This window comes from Colius striatus, chromosome 7, assembly GCF_028858725.1.
Source record: "Colius striatus isolate bColStr4 chromosome 7, bColStr4.1.hap1, whole genome shotgun sequence".
NCBI lineage: Eukaryota > Metazoa > Chordata > Aves > Coliiformes > Coliidae > Colius > Colius striatus.
The window spans coordinates 176,226-197,701 of NC_084765.1; the positions used below are offsets into that span (position 1 = coordinate 176,226).

At 60.4% G+C, this 21,476-nt stretch overlaps 1 protein-coding gene across 1 annotated transcript; it reads left to right on the forward strand.

The window, feature by feature from the left end:
- The first annotated feature begins 5,387 nt into the window (after window positions 1–5,387).
- LOC133625706 (SITS-binding protein-like) lies at window positions 5,388–16,781 on the forward strand. Its single transcript, XM_061999050.1, has 10 exons — window positions 5,388–5,846; window positions 8,125–8,296; window positions 8,826–9,036; window positions 9,736–9,886; window positions 10,020–10,196; window positions 10,582–10,850; window positions 11,874–12,010; window positions 13,312–13,433; window positions 14,079–14,258; window positions 16,608–16,781. Exons 1-10 carry the CDS (start codon window positions 5,388–5,390, stop codon window positions 16,779–16,781), a joined length of 2,052 nt encoding a protein of 683 aa, XP_061855034.1.
- Window positions 16,782–21,476: the final 4,695 nt, after the last annotated feature.

Genomic DNA, 21,476 nt, shown 5'->3' on the forward strand with positions numbered 1-21,476 from the left:
CCCTGTGGGCATGGATGAGCTGCAGCTGCCTCCTCGCTGAGAAGGGCAGCCCTGCCAAGATAACGTTGAAGGTGACTTTTGGGCTGGGTTGTGGGGAGGGAGAGCTGTGCTTTGGTTTGCCTCAGGAGAAAAAGCAGCAGCAGCAAGCCTCACTGTATGGGGGACCAGGGCTGCTTGACAAGCCATGAGAAAGGGAGAGGGATGGAGCCAGAGCATCTCCTGCTGACCCTCTGAGCGTGGGTTCCTGTGTGGTGGTGGAAAGTGCCACCCCTCTGGGGCCCCCTGGCTGCCCAGGAGGTTGTCGTGCCCCTGAGGACCCTCAGCCCTTGGAGCCCTGTGGCTGGGTTCAGCAACGTGGAGACAAGCTGAACGGTTTTGGTCTCGTCATGCCAAAGGCATCTCTGGGGCTGTGGCTTCATCTGGCGACTGTGTGGGCTGCAGATCTGCTCACCAGATTTCTGGGGAGCTTGGAAGAGGCAAATGAAGCAAACATCCTTCCCAAAAGCTCCCTCAGCCCCAGCAGCTCCCTGGCACACCAAAGCTCCCCCTCAGCTCCCCTCGACCGCCTCTGCAAGGGGCAGGAGCCCTTTGTGCTGGTGCTCCTGCCCTTGTGGTACCTGCTCCTCTGCTTACACACCCTACACACTTTTGGGGGGCTTCCTCAAAAATTAAGCCAGCTGTGGGGCTGAGCCTCAGCTGCAGCAGCTCCAGCCTTGCTCAGGGAGCTCCAGCCTTGCTCAGGGAGCTCCAGCCTTGCTCAGGGAGCTCCAGCCTTGCACAGGTAGGGGTGGGGTTCAGTGGGAGTGTGATTGCCTCTTGGCACAGGGCACAGAAGGAGTGGGAGCTGCTTTTCCTCTGCACCCTTTGGCATCTGTCTTCTTTATATTTTTTATAAAGAAATGAGGAGGTTTGGGGTTTTTTGGAGGCTTTGCTGGGGAGCAGGGTGTGGATCTGGCCTTGCTGCAGTCCCTGGGAGTGAAGGGGGAGAGCAGAGCTGGTAACGGGACGTCCCAAGCAGCTACTGCTTTTAGACCCCCAAAACACCCTCTGCTCTAGCAGATGGCTTTGGTCTAGTGTCAGAACAGCAGAAATGAGATTGTCTGTGTGTGGCAATGCTTCCTGGCTTTAAGATGCCCAGCCTGGGCACCTGGGAGAGGCAGGGTGTGAGGGTGCAGGGGGGCACGTGCCCCTCGAAGGTGATTTCCCTCAGCACAGCAGGCTCCTCTCTCCACAGGTAGCAGCTTTAGGCATCTTGTGCCATGACTGTGTTGGGCACAGGGGCTCGATCCCTGCTGCCCTAGGTGTTCCCTAAACAGCTTTTCCTGGGGTGAGAGGGGGGCTGAGGTGTAGGCAGGAGCTGTTTCCATCCCTTTGCCTGCTGCTGTCCCCCAGCACACCCTCTACCCAAAGAACTGCTGCTCCCTGACCATGCTCAAAGCTTGGAGGGGCTCTGGGTGGGTGCAAACAACTCACATCAGGTGCTCCTGGCTCCAGAGGACACAAAGAGGAGACAGACAATAGTCCCACACGGTCCTTTCCAAAGGCTGCTGCTATTTCTGTGCCCACGTTTCAGTGGGAGTCCTGCTCCTCATTTCAGTGCTGTTATAAATAGCTGCAGAGCTGCCTGGGAGCTGATGGAAACTTGGGATTGCTTTCCAGGGGGAAATGTGGGGCTGAGACGCCGGGTTCGCAGGAGCTGCCTCTCTTCTCTTTCTCCCTCTCCCCCACTGCTCAGTAGCTTTGCTCTAACGAGCAGCACAGGGCTCTGTGAGGCACAGACGAGTCCAGCGCAGCCAAAAGCTTTGGCCGGCCCTTGCGAGGAAAGGCTGGGAGCTGCAAAAGGGAGAAAGGAGGAAGGAAAGCAGCCACCAGATCAAGTGCCTCGTGCTTGTGTTTGGGGTTTAAGGCGTCTCCTCCACGGGCAGGGGGAGGTGAGGGGCGGGAGGACGGGCACGCGTGTGCTGCCGAGCTTCAGCCCGTTTCTCCTGGCTCATTGTGCCACCTCCTGGCGTGGGCGTATAACGGACAAAACATGGGCTTTTTGGGTGTCGACTTTTAAGGTAATGTAGGCTCCATCCCCACAGTGAGAGCTTGGCCAGAGCCGGGGGGATGAGGCTGCTTCCCCCAGGGAACATCGAGGAGAGGCGCCAAGTCCTGGAGGCACTTTGCTGCTCCCACCGCTTTGCTTTTGTCCTCGGCCAACCCACACTTCTCCTCCCCCTTTGTCCTCTCCTATTTTGTTGTTTTCAAACCCAAGCCCTGATGATACCAAAAAAGCCCCAAAGAAGCCTCCCCAGGGTGAGCTGGGCACGCTGCTGGGGGGCTGTGCCTCTAGCCCCTGGTGCTCTGAGGCTGCTGATGGAAAGGGCTGGTTCCCCGTCCCACGTGCAGCCCTGTGCTTCCCAGCTCCACGCTCCTGGGGCTGTGTGGTCAGCAGGACAAGCTGTGAGGGGCTGGCCACCTGCAGTCCCGTGGCAGCAAGCCTCAGCCTCCGATTTCTGGGTGTTTCACCAAAAAGCTCGGTGGGTTACACGCCAGCTGCCCACCCCATCAGCACAGCAGCAGCCCAAGGGAATGGGGAGCTCAAGGTCTTGTCAGGGCTGCAGAGCCAGGAAGGGGGGAAAGATGCCTCGTTTTGCAGAGGGGGAGACTGGAACCAATAAGCCCTGCAAGAGGAGCAGCGGGTTGTCCTGCTGGAAACCGGGCAGACCACTCCAAAGTGTTGTTCCTCCTCTGACCTGTCAAGGAGAAGCGGTTTTCCTTGGCAGGCTGGGGAAGACTCGGTGAGGTGGGGCAGGGCTTCAAGCTGTTCGGGGGGAGCCAGGTCGTGCTGTGATTTGTGATGGGCAGGAAAATCAGCAAAACCCTTCCTCCGCCCCGAAAAGGAGCCGATGGGAGGGCGGGGAGGGGTTCAGCCCATGCCCCCTGCAGCTGCCTGTTTGCACGGCTGGTGGGGGGCCCCGGTTGGGCAAACCACTGAAACCCCCCCTCCCCTCACCCCGTGTAGGGAGATTTGAGCTGCTTTTTAAGAAAAGCAGTTGAGAAATGCCCGTTTCCCGGGTGTGCAGCCCCCAGCCCCCTGCATTGGCATCGCTGTGCCCACAGCAGCCCCCACAGCCCCGGGGCCATTCCCAGCCCCTCTGCCACCCCACAGCCGAGTCCTAATCGTGTGCCATGTGACAGAGCTTTGCCTTGAGCTGCTGCTGATGCCAAACAACTCCATTGGTTGCTTCCCCCCCTCTCCACCCCCCGGGCTGTTTTGGGGCCAGGAATGGGGAATTGCCAATCCCTGTGCAGCTTTCTGGGGCTGCTGCCGTGTCCCCGTCCATCCCTCTGCACCCCGGGCTGCAGGATCGAGCCCTCCTGGTGCTGGGGCCCACAGCCCCGGCCCACACGTCGCTTTTGCTGCCCTCCTCTGCCCCCTCTCTGTGTGGTTTGCAGCCAGCCCAGCCCCTGGCTGGGGCCAGAAGCCTCGGAGGAGCAGCGTGATCCAGCCTGGCTCGGCTCGGTGCTGGGGGCGAGCAGCTTGGGAGCACTGGGGCATTTCAGCAGCTTCTGTTTGTTGCTCGTGGGGTGTGTTGAGCAGCTGGAGTCCCGTGACCTCCCCCATCACTCCCTTGGTGGCAGAAGCTCCCCTTCTTCCTGCCTTTGGAAGGTAACTTTCCCTCTATTTGAGCTTGCTTTTGGCCCATAACTTCTCTGTGGCCCTGTGGGAGCCGTGGCCTCTCTCACCTGGCAGCTGCAGAGAGCCTTTTGCCCAGCCATCCCCTGTCCCTTTTTGGGGTGGGATCATTGCTCCTCGTCTGCAGGCTTTGGGTGAAGCCTCCCTCAGCCTTTCTCCTGACCCTGGATCCAGCCTTTTCTCCCTGCTCTGCAGCCCCACACCATGGCTGTGAGATGCTTCTCCTGACGCCACGGGCTCTTTTTCCCCTCCATCCCGTGCTGGGAACTGCCCCAGCTGAAAGCAGAAACTAACCCTGGAGGTGCCTGTGGGAAAGGGCCCAGCAGGGGCTTGTGTGGGCCACAGCCAAGGACCTTCTGGGTGGATTCATCTGTCCTGAGACCCTCCTGAAGAGCAGCATCTCCTGGGGTGAGTTGTGCTGCTTCTTTGGGGTTCAGGGCTTGGGGCTGATGGGGTTTTGCCTCAATGCACAGTCGGGAACCTCTTTGAAATGTCTTTGTTTAGATCTAGCTTGGCAGCCAAAAGGCTGTAATATTGCAGCAGGATGAGTGTGTGGGGCATGGAAAAGGGGGTGGAAATCCCAGGTTTCCAGAGTTGTTCTGGGCTGGAGGGAGTTGCAATGGTCCCAGGCAGCAGCCACTTGCCTCACAAGGGTGTTCTGCCTTCAGCAAAGCAGCCCCCTTTCCTGTAGCACCCCAGCTCACTGCCCTGGGGGTGCCATGAGGGAGGGCCCCAGCAGCTCATTTACTGTGAGGCAGGAACAGGGAGGAAATCCCTGGTCATACTAACCCAAAGCCCAAGCCCCAGCAGTGGGATGGGGAGCTGAGGGCTGCCATTGCCTCCTTGGGTGAGGATTCACATGTGTCTCAAGGGCTCAGCTGGAGCCACCTCCGTGGCTTTGTAAAATAATCCCTTGGAAATGATTCCCCTGTAAGGAAAAGCTTTCAAAAAAGACTGTTTCTAAAACATCTCCTGCCTGTGTTTGCAGTGTAAGTACCTGGGGATCCATCCAGCCTGCTGGGGAGCAGGGGGGGAGCACAGCCTGCCTCGGCTTGGGTAACGCTCCTGGGCCACTTTGGATCAAGTTGCCTCGGCTATAAAGGTCACTGACGTGGCCGGGAGGAAAAACCGCCCTGGGGAAAGAAGAGAAAAACCTGCTGCCGAGCCCCACGGCGGAAAAGGAACCGGGGCTTGAGCGCTCAGCCGGCCGCCGTGGAGGGCTGCTGGAGCATCTCTGAGCCCGCCTGGAGGTAACGAACGCAGCTGCGCCTTCGGGAGCCGGTGGCACAGGGGGATGCGATGGGACAGGGTCCCCAAAACGCCCCCGCTCTGGGTGCGAAACGGGGTGGAAAGCCGGCATTGTATTCCCTCGCTCTTTCTCTAACCGCTCGCACCCCCCCCTCCCCGGCTATTTACCGCTGCTGTGCGAGCCGAGCAGCTCGGCGGAGGCTGAGCCGGCTCCCCGGTGCCCGGCTCCCCGTGCCCCGTCCCGACCCGTCCCGTCCCGTCCCGGGGCTGCCGGCGGGACCGAGCGCGCAGCAGCGAGAGGCTGCGGGAGATCCCCATCCCCTCGGGCTCCTGCAAAGGGAAAAGAGCTGCGGGTTGAAACTTTGTCTTTAAAGACTCTTTGGGAGCCATCAGAGAGGGCTTTCTGCCTTGTGCCGCTGCAGGAGGGGAGGGAAAGAGGAGCCCGAGCGCCCGCACCATGGCCCCCGCCCGCCCCACCCGCCAGATCCCCGAAGCCGCTTGGACGTCGGGTTTGAGGGAGATGACGGAGCCCTGGAAAGGAGCGCTGGGCTGCTTCGGCGTTGCCGTCTTCTTCGCCATGACCATCGGCATCATCTCGTGGCAGGCGCTGGAGCAGCCGCCCGAGGAGTGGGTGCTGCGGGGCCGCGGCGGGGGGCTGCTGTGGGAGCGGCGGCGCGGGGCGCTGCTGCTGCGGGCGCTGCCGACGGGGCGCACCGTGCTGGCCATCGCCGTGGCCGGGGTGCCGGCCGCCGAGCCGCCGCCGCCGCGGGACCGCTGCTGGCACGACGGCGAGCAGTTCTGCTACGCCTGGGAGGAGGACGCCGAGCTCCGGCTCTCCCTCGAGCCCCAGACGGCCCCCGCCACCGAGTGCTACAGCGTGCACTGGACCCCGCTGCGCCCCGACGTGATGCTGAAGGTAACGGCGGCTCTGAGCGGCGGCACTCGGGGTAAAACGAGGCAAAGCGGGGCGGGTCCGGCCCGAACACGCCGTTTTGCAGCGGTTGCGGGGTCGGGGCACCCTGCTGTCACGGTAACGGGGGTAAGCTCCTCAACCCCAGCGTAGCATAAAGCAGCCTCGTCCCTTTATCGCAGCACCGGGTGCCCGGGGCGCTGCTGCACCCAAGGGGAGATGGAAGAGCTCTCCCTATGTACATTACAGGGGGATGAAGCAGTTGTTTTCTCTTTGAACACCGTGGCCTTGCTGAAACTGTTTTGAAGCCGTTTTGTTTCTGCTCAGTCCCACAACCTACAGCCAAACCAGAGCTGGCTGCCGGTGTGGAGCTCTTCTGCCTCCTCTCAGGCTGGCTTCTAAGGCCTCTGGCTCCAGGTGTCTGCACAACAGATAAACCAGCACTGGCACTTTTAAGCACTTTTAACTCTTTGCCGTTTCACCTCGGATCACGCTTGTGCACAACAGCGAGTGAGGGTTAGAAAAAACACCAGAATCTCTCTGTGGTGTCAGCACCTTCCAAAGCCCCCAGGGGCTGGCTGGGAAAAGCCACCTGGGAGCCTCCTGCCCCGATGCAGCTGCCTCCTCCCGGGGCCACGCTGCCCACCTCAGGGTGAGGGGACTCTGTGTGGGGAGGGAAGAAACAACCCTGCGGAGCACAATGTCAGCGAGAGGCGCCAGGAGCCCGCGAAGGGCCCTCTGACCACAGACACAATGCAGCAGCTCCCTGGGGATGGCGTTGATCCCTCTCTGCTGCTCCACAGACGCTTAGGGGGGCTTTTTTGGGCTTGCTTTTCTTTTTTTAGTCTCCTTCCCAGTTTTCTCCCTCGGTTAAAGAAAAGCAGACTGAGAACAAGCCTTAGGGAGGGGAAGGAAAACCCTGCTGTGGGGAGCCCTGGGGGCAGGGGATGGGACCCTGTGGGGATGGGGAACTCTTCCCTTCAGCCATAAATCTCTGATTGATGCCGCTTTGGGTCAGGGGAAGGTGTTGCCTGAACACAACTGCTGCCTGTGGGGCTGGTTTTCATTTGCTGCCATCAGCTGGGGGCAGTTGAGAGGATGAGGGAGGTACAAGAGGTTCTTTCCCTGCTTCTTATCTGAAACAAACCCAAACTGTTGGAAAACACGATCCAGTGGAATTTAAGGGTTAAAACCAGACTCTTCACCCCCCTCCTTCCTTTCCCAGCTGGTGTAACTAGTTCAGCTGACACCCAGTACAGCTATTCTGAGCCTCCAGGGTTTCCACTTTAATAATTTACCTCTCTTCTCCCCACCCCTTGGTGAGACTTAACCTCTCTGTGCCCCCACAGCAGGAACAGGCTGCTGGGAGCAGGGTGAACAGAAGGCTGCTGTGCGGAGCTGGGATGCTGTTGGGGCCCTCTCTGCCTCCCTCCACAGCCCCAAATGCCCAGGCTTTGGGGGAAGCCCGTCCCTGCCCGTGGAGGGATGCCACGTGGGATGCTAAGCCCTGCTGATCCCTGGCTTTGGCAGCAAGGGGAAAGTTTTAGAGGCTTTGAAGGGAAAACTGGTGGTTTCTGAAAGGAGGGTGGATCGAGGATGGGGCTGTCCCTCAGGATCAGCGGCTCCTGGAGATGCCTCACTGCCCCCTTGCCCCAGCAGCCCTACCAGAAACACCCCAAATGCTCCACCTGATCCAGTCTCACCGAGGGAAGAGCTTGTTATGAGCCCTCAGAGAGGGAGGCTTTGCCTTGGGAGAGAGCAGAAGCCCCTCAGGTTAGCTGGGGGATGCTGTGGGGCTATTGAGGTGACTTTGACTTTAAATAGCAAGTTCAGACTCTCTTTTGGTTTTGTCGTTGTTGTTCCTCGAGGTGAACAAAGCACAGAGCCTGCACTTTGCCCTCCTGCTGTGGCTTTTGCCCTTCTCTCTCCCTGCTCTTACACTGTTTGGTAGCGCTCAGCAGCTGCAGGGTGAGATCCCAGGCGGTCGGAATTTCAGCACTGTTTGAACCCTGGAAGCTCAGCTCTTGTTCTCATGGAGGAAAAACTGAAACACTCAAGTCTTTCTTGCCAGGTTAGATGGAGAAAGTGAAGTGTAAGCACCTGCTGCTTCTTGTATAAAGCACCTGGATCTCACGGGGTTGGGGCTTTTCCTCCTGGGAAGAGCTGCCGGCACTGCTCACACAACAGCTTGTAGGGGGATTGTCTGGCCAAATGCAGCCGTCTGTGTGTTCATCCTCCCCCCGAGGTACTTCTTGCCACTGATGATGCTGTCTCTGGGCTTCAGGATTGCTTCTCCATGGCCAACGTGTCGTGGTACGGGGGAGCGAGCCTCCGGGCGCAGCGCTGGCCCCTCAACGGCGCCGACAGCCACGCGCAGCCCTTCGTCAGCGGCGACTTCAGCCAGAGCCCGGCTGCCTACGGGCCTGTGCTCGACAGATACTTCTTAGGCTCGACAGGTGATCGCATCCTTCCCTGTGTGACCTCCCTACTGCTTTAATCCCTGTGTTTCTCCATCCTTCTCCTCATGGAATCACGGTGGGGGCTGGAGGGGCCCTGCAGAGCTGCCCCAGCCCCTGCTCCAGCAGCTTCCCCTGGCTCAGGGGGCACAGGAACGTGTCCAGCTGGGGTTGGAAACCTCCTGAGGAGCCTCCACACCCTCCCTGGGCAGCCTGGGCCAGGGCTCCCTCCCCTCAGCACCAAAGGACTTGCTCCTCCTGGGCCAGGGGCACTGCCTGTGTCCCAGCCTGTGCCCATCACCCCTTGTCCTGGCACTGGCCACCACACACCAAACACTGGCCTCTTGACACCCACCCTTTTGGAACTTGTATGGATGAGATTCCCCCCTCAGCTGCTTCTTCCCCAGCCCTGGAGGTGCTGACACCCCTTAGTCTCTGCCCCAGGCAGCCCCCTCCCCACGGCCACCAGCGCGGGCACCGAGAGCAGCCAGGCGCTGGCTGAGGCACCACTTTCCTCTTGTCCCCAAAGGCGTGACGGTGACAGTGGCCCCGGACGTGCCCCTCTTCCTCTCTCTGGAGACCAACCATCACTTCTGCCTGGGGACACCGGCAGGGGAAGCTGCAGCCCCTCTGCGCTACCTGCTGTGTGTCAGCCCAGACGTGGCGGCAGCGCAGCGACACGCCGGCAGCCGGCTCCCCGCGGGACAGACCCGGGCGCTGCCGGACCTGGCCCTCCTGGGGTAAGGCAATCCCTCCCTCCTGGAGTCTGAGCCCTCACCCTGCTCCTGGGGTAAGGCAATCCCTCCCTCCTGGAGTCTGAGCCCTCTCCCCGCTCCTGGGGTAAGGCAATCCCTCCCTCCTGGAGTCTGAGCCCTCTCCCCGCTCCTGGGGTAAGGCAATCCCTCCCTCCTGGAGTCTGAGCCCTCTCCCCGCTCCTGGGGTAAGGCAATCCCTCCCTCCTGGGGTCTGAGCCCTCACCCCGCTCCTGGGGTAAGGCAATCCCTCCCTCCTGGGGTCTGAGCCCTCTCCCCGCTCCTGGGGTAAGGCAATCCCTCCCTCCTGGGGTCTGAGCCCTCTCCCCGCTCCTGGGGTAAGGCAATCCCTCCCTCCTGGAGTCTGAGCCCTCTCCCCGCTCCTGGGGTAAGGCAATCCCTCCCTCCTGGAGTCTGAGCCCTCACCCCGCTCCTGGGGTAAGGCAATCCCTCCCTCCTGGGGTCTGAGCCCTCACCCCGCTCCTGGGGTAAGGCAATCCCTCCCTCCTGGAGTCTGAGCCCTCTCCCTGCTCCTGGGGTAAGGCAATCCTTCCCTCCTGGAGTCTGAGCCCTCTCCCCACTCCTGGGGTAAGGCAATCCCTCCCTCCTGGAGTCTGAGCCCTCACCCTGCTCCTTGCCCTGAGCTCGGGGTGTGAACCCCCGCCGCGGGCTCTCTCCACCACGCAGGTTGCCCATCTGGAGGTATCGTGGCCCAGGGGGCTCGGCTGCCAAAATCCAGCGAGGTTTGAGGGCCCTGGCCAAGAGGCTGAAGCGGCATCGCCTCCAGGATGGGGTCCTGGCCCTGGGTGAGCGCTGCACAGCCGTCCTCGCTGCCACGGTAGGTCCGTGGAGGCAGAGCCTCCCCTCCCCGAGAAGGGCTGCTGGCCTCGGGGTTCCCCCTGGCGCAAGCAGCGGCGCCGAGCATCCGTCCCGCCGCAAACCGCGGCTTTTGTGCCTCTCCGTGCCCGCAGGAGCAGCTGCCCCGGGAGCGGCGGCAGGCGCGGGGCCGCGCCGGGGGCCCGCCGCTGCTGTCCGTCACGCTGTCCCCGTACGCCGCCGTGGCCTCGCCGCTCTTCCTGCGCTCGCTGCGGGACCGCGACACCGCGGGCTACTGGCTGAGCCTGCGGCCCCGAGCCGGGGGCTGCTCGGTACGGCTCCCTGCTCCCGCCCCGGACCTGCTGCTGCCGCCGAAACACAAACGGGGGCCCCCTCGCCGCCCACCCGGGGCACGAGCCGAGCCTCCCGTGCCTGGGGGCAGCGACCCCTGCGGCCGCGAAGCGGTGCCCCGGGGGGCAGCTCTCAAGGGTCCCCTTCCACGGGGTGCCCGTTCAGAGTCTGCCCGAGTCCTTTTCCTCTGCAGCCGTTTTGGGGACGTGCCAGTCTGCCGCCAGCTGCGGGGAGGGAGGGGGGAGGGCTGAGAGAGGGTTTATGCATCACAGAGCCATGCTGCAAACCGCTGGTGTGGGAGGGGGGCAGAGGCCGGGGCTGGCGGGGCGCTCGGTGCGTCCGACGAGCGGCTCTCCCCCGCTGCAGGTCCCGCTGCTGACGGCCTGGAAGGGGCGGCTTTGCGCCCGCCTCAACGTCAGCAGCGCGGCGGCGCTGGGCTGGTACCTGACGCGAGCCCGGCGCCTGCGGCACGACCTGGGCGCTGCCTACGTGGTGTTCGAGGGTGCTGAGGGCAACGCCTTCCTGCAGCAAGCTGTGCCCCCCCCGGCCGAGCTGGCGGGTGACCGGTACACCGAGGCGCTGGCGGCGGCGCTGGCGACGCTGGGGAACGCCACGGTCATCAGCGCCGGGGCACGGTGCGTGCCGGGGAAGGGGCCTCGCTGCAGCCCGTGGCTGGGGCGGCTGATGGGAGGGGGGCCTGGGGGGATGCCCCTGGGAGACGCACACCAGGCTCAGCACAGAGGGGGTCTAGGGCCGCAGGTAGAGAGGGGTTGCTCTCGTTTCACACAGTCACAGAATCGTTTGGGTTGGAAAAGCCCTTTGAGGTGCTGGAGCCCTCCCACTGCCCAGCCCAGCACTGACCCACAGCCCTCAGCACCTCAGCCCCACGGCTCTGGGATCCCTCCAGGGCTGGGCACTCCCCCAGCTCCCTGGGCAGCCTGGCACAGGGGCTCACACCCCTCTCAGGGAAACAGCTCAGCCTCAGCTCCAACCTCAGCCTCCCCTGGGGCAGCTGCAGCCCGTTCCCCCTTGTCCATTTCTCCTCCTGCTCTCTCTCAGAGCATTTTAATAGTTTTTCTAAGGCCTCAGAGCACAACAATGCTTAAATGCATGGATGCCAGGGGCAATAACAATGCATCTTGTCATTCACGGCCACTCAGGCTCCAGGTCGATGCCCCTCGGGTGAGCTCTGGCATCTCTGCCAAGTCCCCGTGTTGGTGGTTGCTGGAGGTGCCAAAGAGCTGCAGTTTGTGGCTGCTGGCATAACCCAGGTGGTTTGTGAGCATTTTCCCCTCAAGGTCAGCGTTGCCAGACAAGAAGCAGCAAGAGGATGGCTGCAACCCACAGCGTGGCTGTGCTGCCATCAGGGTGGGCCACCAAATGGGGGTCCGTGGGGGAGGAAAGCTGGAGAAGGCTGGCTTTGAATTAGGGGGTGTGGGGAGAAGGGAGGAGGAGTTGGGCCACCAAAGTTGGCAGGGCAGATGCATTGGGTGGGAGAGGTGTTGGGGAGCACTGACTTCCAGCATCTCCTCCAAAGGAGATGTCAAGTGGTTGGAGAAACCCCTCTCTGAGCACAGGGACAGCCAGGCCTCGGGGGCCTTTGGCTCCTGCAAGCCACCTAAAAACGTGGGCTCTGTGCTTTATTCCCCCTCCCTCAGGTCCAGCCACCTGCCCCTGTTTGTCCAGATGAGCCCCCTGCACTCAGACTGGAGCCACGCTGGGCTGAAGGGGCTCATTCCCTCCGTGCTGCACTACAGCCTCTTGGGCTACAACTTCTTCATCCCCGATGCAGTAGGTAATCGTTTCTTTGCTGGCTTCTCCCCTCCTGTTTCCTGGCTTTCCTGCAGAGATTTGTGCAGCAGTGGTTGAGGCAAGAGCAGCACCAAGGGGTACGTTTGACCCACCTGGCTCAGGTGTGCTGCATGAGGCGCTTTGCTCCCAGAAGCCAACCTCCCGCCGTGCTGACAGGGTTGGGTTGGGTGCTACCAGGGGAACGGATGGAGGAACTGGAAACAAGGCACCAAGTATGAATAGGCAGCCCCAGAACCAGCCAGATGCCCTTCGCAGGGCTCCTCAGCCACAGTCAGAGGGCAGCTCTGCTTGAGCTAACCCCCTCCCTGGCAGAAGCAAGGGGGGAGCCTGCAGCCAGGAAAGGGCAGCCTGGGACAGAGCCACTCCTGCCACGGCAGCAGCCCCGCTCCAAGCTTGCGTTTCTGCTCCTAAGCACAATGGCTTGAGAAGTCCTTAAACAGAAACACAATAAACTGAGAAACAATCCTTTAGCTGGGGCCAAGCAGCTCGTTTTCCCTTTCTCCTTGGAAGGGACCTGGGCTGCTTGTGCTTGAAACGTGCCCCAGACACGCAGAGGCTGCACGTGAAGGGTCAGACACAGAGAGCAGTGCTGCAGAGATGGTGCTGGAAAACGGGGGTAGTTGGGCGATTTTTCAGTTTGCTCTCTATCTTTAGCCGCTTTTCCTTAGGCTGAGGCAGTGACAGCATGGCAGGTCCCTCCCTGGAGGGGCGCTGGACCCGTGGGCTTGTTTCAGCCGAGCTGGATGAGGGAGCAGATCCTCCCCGCACGGAGCAGGCTGTGGCGACAGCCCCAAGGGCTTTGCTTCCCTCTCCCTGCCCCATCCCACCCTCTCCTGTCCTTCCCAAGCCCCTCTCTGGTGTTTCAGAGGGGAGCTGGAATCCCCTTCCCCTGCAAGTTTTGGGTTAGCGCTGCTCTGCTTTGCCTCTCCACCACTTCTCACGGTGGCTCTGGACTGACCCAGATTGCAGCAGCACTTTCACATGCTGCTGTGTCTTTGCACATCCAAGTGAGGCACGTCCATCCCTTTCCCAGCGCTTCACAGGAGGGAAATCCCTCTTTGCAAGGTTCTGCTAAAACTCACAAGCTCCTGGGGCATCATCCCAGCACGTCTGGTCCCAGGAAACGTGGCCAGAGCTGGATGTCTGCTTGGCTGATGGTGCTCAAGGATGAAAAACGAGGGTGGGTAGAACGGGGCCCCTGTCTGAGCAGAGAGCAGGTCGCTGGGGACTCACCCCACCACGGGAAGCCCCCGAGCAGCTTTGCCCAGCCCCTGGTGCCCGCAGGAGGGAGCCTGGCCGGGGACACCCCGCTGGACCCGGAGCTGTACGTGCGCTGGCTGCAGATCGTGACGTTCCTGCCCGTGATGGCCTTCAGCACGCCGCCCTGGCTCTGCTGCGACGCCTGGGTACGTGCCCTCCTGCCCCCCTGCTGCAGGGGACTGGGGGACCCTTGTGACTAGCACCCCCAAAAGCCAGCAGGGTCCTGACTGGGGAAAGCTGAGAGTGAAAATCACCTCCCTGTTCTTGCTGCCCGTGAAATCCTCCTCTCTGCCCCCGGCACCAGCTCCCTGGGTGCTCTCAGCAGTGGTTTTGCTGCAGAGTTTGGGGGGTTTATGTCTTCGATTTATAGTGGGAAGGGGGCGGCTTTTGCAAGCACAGGGCTGGTACCTGCAGCGCCTGTAGCCACGACAGCCGTCAGGACGTGTTATTCTCCCTCCGTTTTGCTGCTGGAGTTGCTTAACCCCAGTTTGACCCAAAGGTTAATACCTGCAGCAGAGGAGAGCCTGTGCACTCAAGTCCCAGCTCAGGTGGAGGTATTTTCCCAGGGATGTTGCATTTAGGGCAATAATTAATGAGCAACTAGGGGAGCAAAGCCCCCGTGTCGGCTCTGGTTGCATCCCCTTAGCTGCCATAACTCCCCTGGCACCCTGCGCTCCACAGATGTCTCTTCCCAAAGCAACACACGCATCATTTGTTTTCCTTCTGGCTTGCTTTGCTGTGTGTGGTATGAAGGACTTGTCCTGGCTTTCTCCTCCTTGCCCCCGGCGCAGGTCCTGAACCTCACCCGGCAGTGCGTGCGGAGGCACCGGGACTTCGTCGTGCCTCTCCTCGTCAAATACAGCGAGGAGTGGCTTCGCTTGGGCTTCCCCATCTTCCGGCCCGTGTGGTGGCTCAGCCCCACAGACCCCAGGGCCTTCACCGTGGAGGATGAGTTCCTCATTGGAGATGAGGTAGGGGACTGAACGGCTGGGTTCCCGCAGCAGCGCGTCTGTACGCGGGGACGCTGCGAATCGTCTCCCTAAAACCCAGGCCCAGAGCCAAAAGCAAAGCTCAGTGGGAGCTTGTTTCTTGTCTTAACAGAAAAGCAGCTCGTGCTGCAGAGTTTCCCCTTCACGTTCCGCTTGCAGCCTCCAGCAGACGCTGCAACACCTGATTTCCAAGCTTCAGCTTCTGAAGTTCCGTGGGTCCAACTCCTAGACTTTGGTTTCTTTGTAAAAGGAACCTCTGACTGCAGGAGGCTGCTTTGCAGAGCAGCAGCAGAAAGGTGTTCTAGCAGAGAGCTCAGGTAACCAGGCAGGAAGCACAAATCCTTGGCTCAAGGGAGTTTTAGACCAGCATTGTGCAAGTTGGAGGGAGCCAAGGCACTTGTGGTGCCCCAGCGTGAGGCAGTCACAGTGGCGTTAGTTACAGCTGTGAGCAAGAGGAAACTTGGTTCCTTCCCCCCCAAAAAACCTCTCAAACTGAAAGATCCCTGAAGCAGTTGCATCAGCCAGGGCAGAGACGTGGCCCAGGTCAGTGAGGTGAGAGCCTCTGCAAACTCAGGGAGGTTAAAAAGGGATCCAGAGCAGCTTTAACCCTCTGTCCCAGGACAGGTTTGGCTGAAAGCTCCTAAAACACAGTAACATGTGCTGTCTGCTCCATAAACTCACCAGGGCCAAGCGTTTCCCATAAAGCAGGATGTGAGGCTGGCACAGAGCTCACCTGATTTGCTTTTTGTCCTTTGTTGTGTGTGGTGAGGGAGCCCAGACAGGGCTCGTTTTGACTTCCAAGCTGGCTTTTTGGAAGCTGGAAGAACAGAAATGCCCTCCAAAGCAACGGGGTTTGGTGCAATTTGGAGCATCATTATTAATAATCCAGTGGCAAATAGGCAGGGTGGTGGTGTCCTGGTACAGCCTGAGGCAGGACTACGTGTTAGCACACCGGGATAAACCTTTAGAGCATCATCCCCCAGCACAGGCAACTGCTGCAGGGTGCTGATGAGCACAGCCTTGTGCTGTTGCTGAAGCCCTCATGGCTCTGAGTTGTGCCCCTGGCTTTTTTAGGGGGGGTAACTCTGAGCTGGGAGGATAGCCCTGCCTTGAAATCTGATTTTTCCAGCTGTGATGTGCACTTGCATCGCTTGCTGATCTCTGTTCATCCAGATCTCTTGGCAGCAATGTGTTCAGCCTGAACGGGGCCAGACCATACGTCTGGTGAGAGTGCTCAACAGCACGCTTTATGGCAGGTCTTTGCTGGCTGCAGAGGGAAACAAATACCTGCTCCCTTCGAGCAGAGGAGACAGCAACAGCTTTGGGTTTCTGCAGGTGCTTCTGGGGTGTGCTGGTGTGGGACTGCAGCAGTCAGGGTGTCTATTCGTCCTCGACTAGAGTTTCCCACAGCACAGCCAATTATCCAGCGTTGCTCACGAGCAAACTTCCACTACTTGGGGAAGGGAACTGGAGCCGGCTGCTGTGGAATCCTCCCAGCAAAGCACGTCGAAATCGATAGCAGAGAGACGAGCTGTACTGGTTTGGCAAAGAGACCCCAGCCCGTTGCGCTGTGCTGTGGCTGTGGCTCAGCATCGCTGCTTGTCAGTGCCATCTGCCTGGCGGCAGCGGGAGCTGCAAGGCGCAGAGAGCCCGGCCCCTGCTGCCAGACACTCACAGAGGCCAGGAGGGCCCAAATGCGTCCTCCAGAACGTGCTGAACACCACGACATCTCCCTGGGCTGCTGCTGCCGCCTTGCAGCTCAAGGAGCATCCCTGAGCGGTGCAGGGGTAACGCCCCAGCACTTGCTCTTTGCTGCTGACGGGGTTTCAGAGGGACTGATGCATAAGTTTCATACCCAGTGCTCACTGTTTTGCCTTTTACCCTCCTGTAACGTGAGGTTGTATATGTCTGGTTGTACATTTTCATCACTCTCTGCAACTGCCTGGCAGGAGGCTGGAGTGAGCTGGGGGTCAGTCTCTGCTCCCAGATAAGAAGTGACAGGACAAGAGAAAAGGGGCTGCAGCTGCCCCAGGGGAGGTTGAGGCTGGAGCTGAGGCTGAGCTGTTTCCCTGAGAGGGGTGTGAGCCCCTGTGCCAGGCTGCCCAGGGAGCTGGGGCAGTGCCCAGCCCTGGAGGGACCCCAGAGCCGTGGGGCTGAGGTGCTGAGGGCCGTGGGTCAGTGCTGGGCTGGGCAGGGGATGGGCTCCAGCAGCTCAAAGGGCTTTTCCAACCCAGATGATTCTATGAACATGAGCTGGATGGACTCTGGGGGCTACTGCAGGGCTGGGTCATCTTCCAAGTGCTAAATGCCTTTCTTTTTTTCTCACCTCAGGTCCTGGTTGCCCCAATAACAGAAAAAGGGCAAATGTGGAGAGATATCTACCTGCCTGGAGCAGGGCAGGCGTGGCTGGACCCCAGCACTGCCCGTGTGTTCGACGGAGGCACCGTGCTCAGCAATTACTCCGCCGGCCTCGCAGACGTGCCGCTCTTTGTCAAGGCCTCCTGAATCCCCACCCAGGCTGCTGCAGCTCTCGGGCTGCTGACCCCTGCCACGGCAGCGCTGCCCAAACCTGCTCACTCTTCCTTGGGACTGTTTCAGCCTTTTTGCACTTTCCCCAGAACCCTTTTGTGATGATGATGATGATGATTTTTAACGTCAGCAGAAGCTCTTTGGATCGTCTGCTTTACTGGCTGTTCTTCTACAGCAGCAGCAGCAACAGAGCCTTGGAACACATCCAGCCACACAGAACATCCACCACCTGTGTCCTTCCAGTGGAAGGATTGTGTGTGTTCAGATGGGCACCTCCAGCATTTCCAGGTCCCTGGCACCTCGCTCTAAGATGCTGCTGCTTGTCCAGAGGCTGGATTTTACAGGGCACAAACGAACATCGGCTCATTCACAACGGGGTGGTTTGCACTTAAAAAGTATAGGCAGGGGAAACTAAAGATGGAAGCTCTAGTCATGGACGTGACGTGAAGCTCCTGAGAGCAAGAGCCTGACTCTGAGGATAACTGGAACACTGGGTGAATGCCAGGTCTGTTGCAAGCCGGTTTCTGTGGAAGAACAACTTGATCAAGCAAAGGAACGGCTCTAAGAGAGCAGGGTATGGACAGACAGGATCATTGTCCCCCTTTGGAATACAAAGTCCAGGGCTCAGCATCGACACCCTGGGTGCTCCAGCTCGTGCTTTTGCCCCACTTGCTGAATCCTCTGTGTTGTCCCCAATGATTTCTTGCAGTGCAAGAGTGATCCAGTGTGACCAGCCTTCTTCTGCAGCAAGGATACCCAGGGGCCAAAAGCAGATGTCCCCTCGTGAGGATGCATGTAGGGAGGTGATTAGCTACTCTGGTAACCCAAGCTATCAACTGACAGGAGATTATTATGCAGGTTAATGAGGTGATTTCAAAGGCTGGTGTTTGAGGGCAGGGACTAGGGGACAGCATGGAGTGAAGACCAAGTAGGGGAGAGCAACCAGAGGAGGATGATGCCTGCAGAGGGCAACCCGAAGCGTACCTGGGGGCCTAGGCCATGCCAAAACACTTGCGAGAAGGTTCTTGAAATAAATAAGAGGGCAAAGCTGGTTTATTTGGAGGAAGGTCAGGGTCTGGAACAGGTTGCTCAGACCCTGGAGGCTCCATGTTTCAGGATCATCAAAGCCCACCAGGGCATAGGCCTGGGCCACCTGCTCTGGCTGCCCCTCCTTGAGCAGAGGCATCTGCAGAGGTCCCTTCCCACCTCCTCCAGTCCATGACCGAGATGGCAGGAAGGCTTTCTGCCGTGGGTGCCAGTCCTCACCAGGAGCAGTGGGGCTGCTTCCGTCCTGTTTGCTGCCACTGACAGAGTCAGAAACATGTTGTGGCCGTGGACTCCTACGCTGGGGGCTTTTAATCTCTGTGCCTGACTTAAAGGAAACACTGGAGGGACCTTGCAGAGGCGTGGCCAGGAGTGAGCCTGGTGCTCTCCTCGTGGGCAGGGTGAGTTAGGCATCCCTGTGGCAGGCAGGGCTGCGGGACCTGTGCTGGGACCGGCTCCTGAACTCATGCCTGTCCCGGGAGCCACGGCCTCCCTGCTGCCTGTGGCTCGCTCTGCTCCTGCCAGCACCAGGGACTTGTCCTTGGGGGCTCTGTGCTGGGCATTCAGCCTGATCCCTCTCGCTGTGCTGTGCTCTGTGGCCCTCGGTGCGGTGGGACCTGTGCTGGGACCGGCTCCTGAACTCATGCCTGTCCCAGGAGCCACGGCCTCCCCGCTGCCTGTGGCTCGCTCTGCTCCTGCCAGCACCAGGGACTTGTCCTTGGGGGCTCTGTGCTGGGCATTCAGCCTGATCCCTCTCGCTGTGCTGTGCTCTGTGGCCCTCGGTGCAGTGGGACCTGTGCTGTGCCTGGCTCGTGGGCTCATGCCTGTCCCGGGAGGAGCTGTGGCCTCCCCGCTGCCTGTGGCTCGCTCTGCTCCTGCCAGCAGCAGGGACTTGTCCTTGGGGGCTCTGAGCTGGGCGCTCAGCCTGGCCCCTCCTGCCGTGCTCTGCACCGTGGCCCTCGGTGCTGCGGGACCTGTGCCGGGACCGGCTCCTGAACTCACGTGTGTCCTGGGAGGAGCCGCGGCCTCCCTGCTGCCCACGGCCCTCGCTGCTCCTGCCGGCATCAGGGACTCCAGGAGGGCTTTGAGCTCGCCCCGCATCCAGCTCCCTCCCTGAGGCTGCTGGGACAGCCTGCTGCTGACTCGGAGCTGCGCCGTCATCACGAGCAGCGTCCCAAGCACTCCTCTCCTGCGGCCCCCTGCTTCTCGGGTCCCATCCCTGAGGACGCTGGTACAGCCTCACAAGCGTCCTTCGGTCCCTTCCCGTGACCACTACCCGCCCCTCGTGCTGTGTGCCGAGAAAGCTGGGGTGCCAGCGGCGGACGGGGCGCCAGCGCCGCTCCCTCCTGCCCCCTCCTGCGGCGGGGAGCTGCGGGTCCCGCGTCCCGCGCTGCCCCACGTCGTGCACCTCCCGCCTGCCGCCCCCCAGCACGCGCAGCACGCTGCGCACGGGCTGCCGGCAGTTGGGGCACGAGGCGTTCCTGCTCACCCACTCCCGGATGCAGGGGAAACAGAAGCAGTGCCTGCAGCCGCTCACGCGGGCTTTGTTGGTGACGGTGTCCTGGCAGATGGTGCAGATTGGCCCCTGTGCTGTGTCCTGCGGCGTGTCCCGTGGCACAGCCCGCAGAGCGTCCTGCGGCGCGTCCTCAGAGACAGCGCCGGTGCTGGCAGCACAGGAGTTCTCTTCCCGTTCTGCCAAGTCCCTCTCCTCCAATGCCATCTTGCCTGGCAAACAGCACAGCACCTCGGGATGAGGCCCCTTCGTCCCCCACCTGCAGACACATCTGTCTCCCACGGAGGAAGACAGCGCTGTGGCCCTTCAGCGCTGCCCCGGGCCTTAAAAGGGGTCGCAGGGTCAGAACGATGCTCTGTGACATCACAGGGCTTCACAGCTCCCCACAGCCACCCCCCACAAGCCCCTGCCAGGAGTTCCCTGTCCAGGGCTGGGGTCCCCAGTACAAGATGGGAGCAGGCAAACTGTTTTTGGGTAGCTTTCCTCAAGTCTCTTCTCGCCAGGCTCATCCTGAACAGACCAGACTGGTTCAGTTGGAAGGGACCCACAACTCCAGTCCCAGTGCCCCACCACTTCAGTGCTGACCAAACACTCGGTGACGTGCAGCAAAGGCTCCTCTGCTTTGTCTCTGCTCAAACCCCTGAGGGCAGGGCAGGGACTGACATCTGTGACACAGGAGTTGGGAAGGCAGGAAAGTGATTCCTGACCTCTCCTCAAGCCTGGGAATGGACTCCCTGCATAGATCAGGGTGCTGAGCGACTTGTTTTAGCGGCGGGCTTGGCACCGTGAGGTTAGGGGCTGGACTTGATCATCATAAAAGGTCTTTTCCAAGGGAAACGATTGTGTGGTTCTCTGGAAGGGGCGTCCCTGGGGCAGGGTGGTGCTGGCTGCTGCCAGCCCCTGGTCAGGCTGTGGCCCTGGCTGTGCCTGTCAGTGCCTGTGTGCCACGGAGGTTCCTGTGCTGGGTTTGTGTGGAGCTGCCTGCTAACAGGGGAAGGGGCTGCGGTGCTGCTGCATCAGTGGTTCTGGAAGCTTCTCCTGGCTCTGAGCTGGACCTACCCCTGGCCCAGCTGAGCCACTCTGCGAGCACTATCTAAGAAGGGAAATCTGCAGCAGAGGGGGAGGAGAGGGATGAGGTGGAAGCTGTCATGTGGGCCCTGCAGCCAGAGGAGTGGTGCCAGACCAGAGACCCCCAGGGAGCCTGTGGAGGTCCGTGAGGATCCTGTGCTGGGGAAAGCAACTGAGCCTCACGAGGTGGTGAGTGTGCCTGGGTGGGCAAGGCCTGTGTGAGGAGGGGCCATGGCACAGGCCCGTGGGCCACAGACCCACAGGGGAGGGGACAGGAGCTGCAGCCCTCCGGATGAATGCCCATGCAGGGCTGCATGGTGTAGGGGGCCCCTGTGCTGGAGCAGGGGAAGGGTGAAGAACCCTCCTCCCCTGAGGAGAAATGAGCAGCAGGAACCATCAGTGAAGGACTCACTGCATCCCCTATTCCCTGGGTAAGCAGAGATACCAGGATCAGCTGTGTGAGCCCAGGAGGAGGGAGGAGTGGGGAAGTATTAGAGGGCTGGTCGTGCTCTTTGTCATCATCCCACTCTGTTTGCTGTTTGTTATGGTTTTGGCTGGTGGATTAAATGGGTTGGTTTTACTTTTCTTCCTCAAGTCCAGTAGCCCTGTCTGTTTTGCCCAGGGCCAGGAGTGGTGGGTGAGCTCTCCCTGGCCCTTTGGGCTTTCCACGAGGCAGATGGGGGAAAGTATGCCATACAAGGTAACGTTCAGCATCATTTGGGTGGAGAGTTGAAGGACATAGCCATATGTGTTTAGCATGTTCTTTTAGCTCATTATCATACTTAGGGGTATCAAAGGGGTCTTAACTGTGCTGTTAATTGTCTCGAGTCGGGAAGCAAAGGGCTCAGTCTGGGCACTGTGGCCTTGCTGAAACTGCTTTGAAGTTGTCTCATGATTTATAGCCAAAATACAACTGTCTTGCTGCTCTGAGGCTCCCTCCTTAGGCTGCTTCCCGGGCTGATTTTGCAGCCTCCCACTCAAGAGGATCTGCTTTAAGCCCTTTTATTGCAATTCTCTCCCCATTCATCACTCAAAGTCCAAATCAC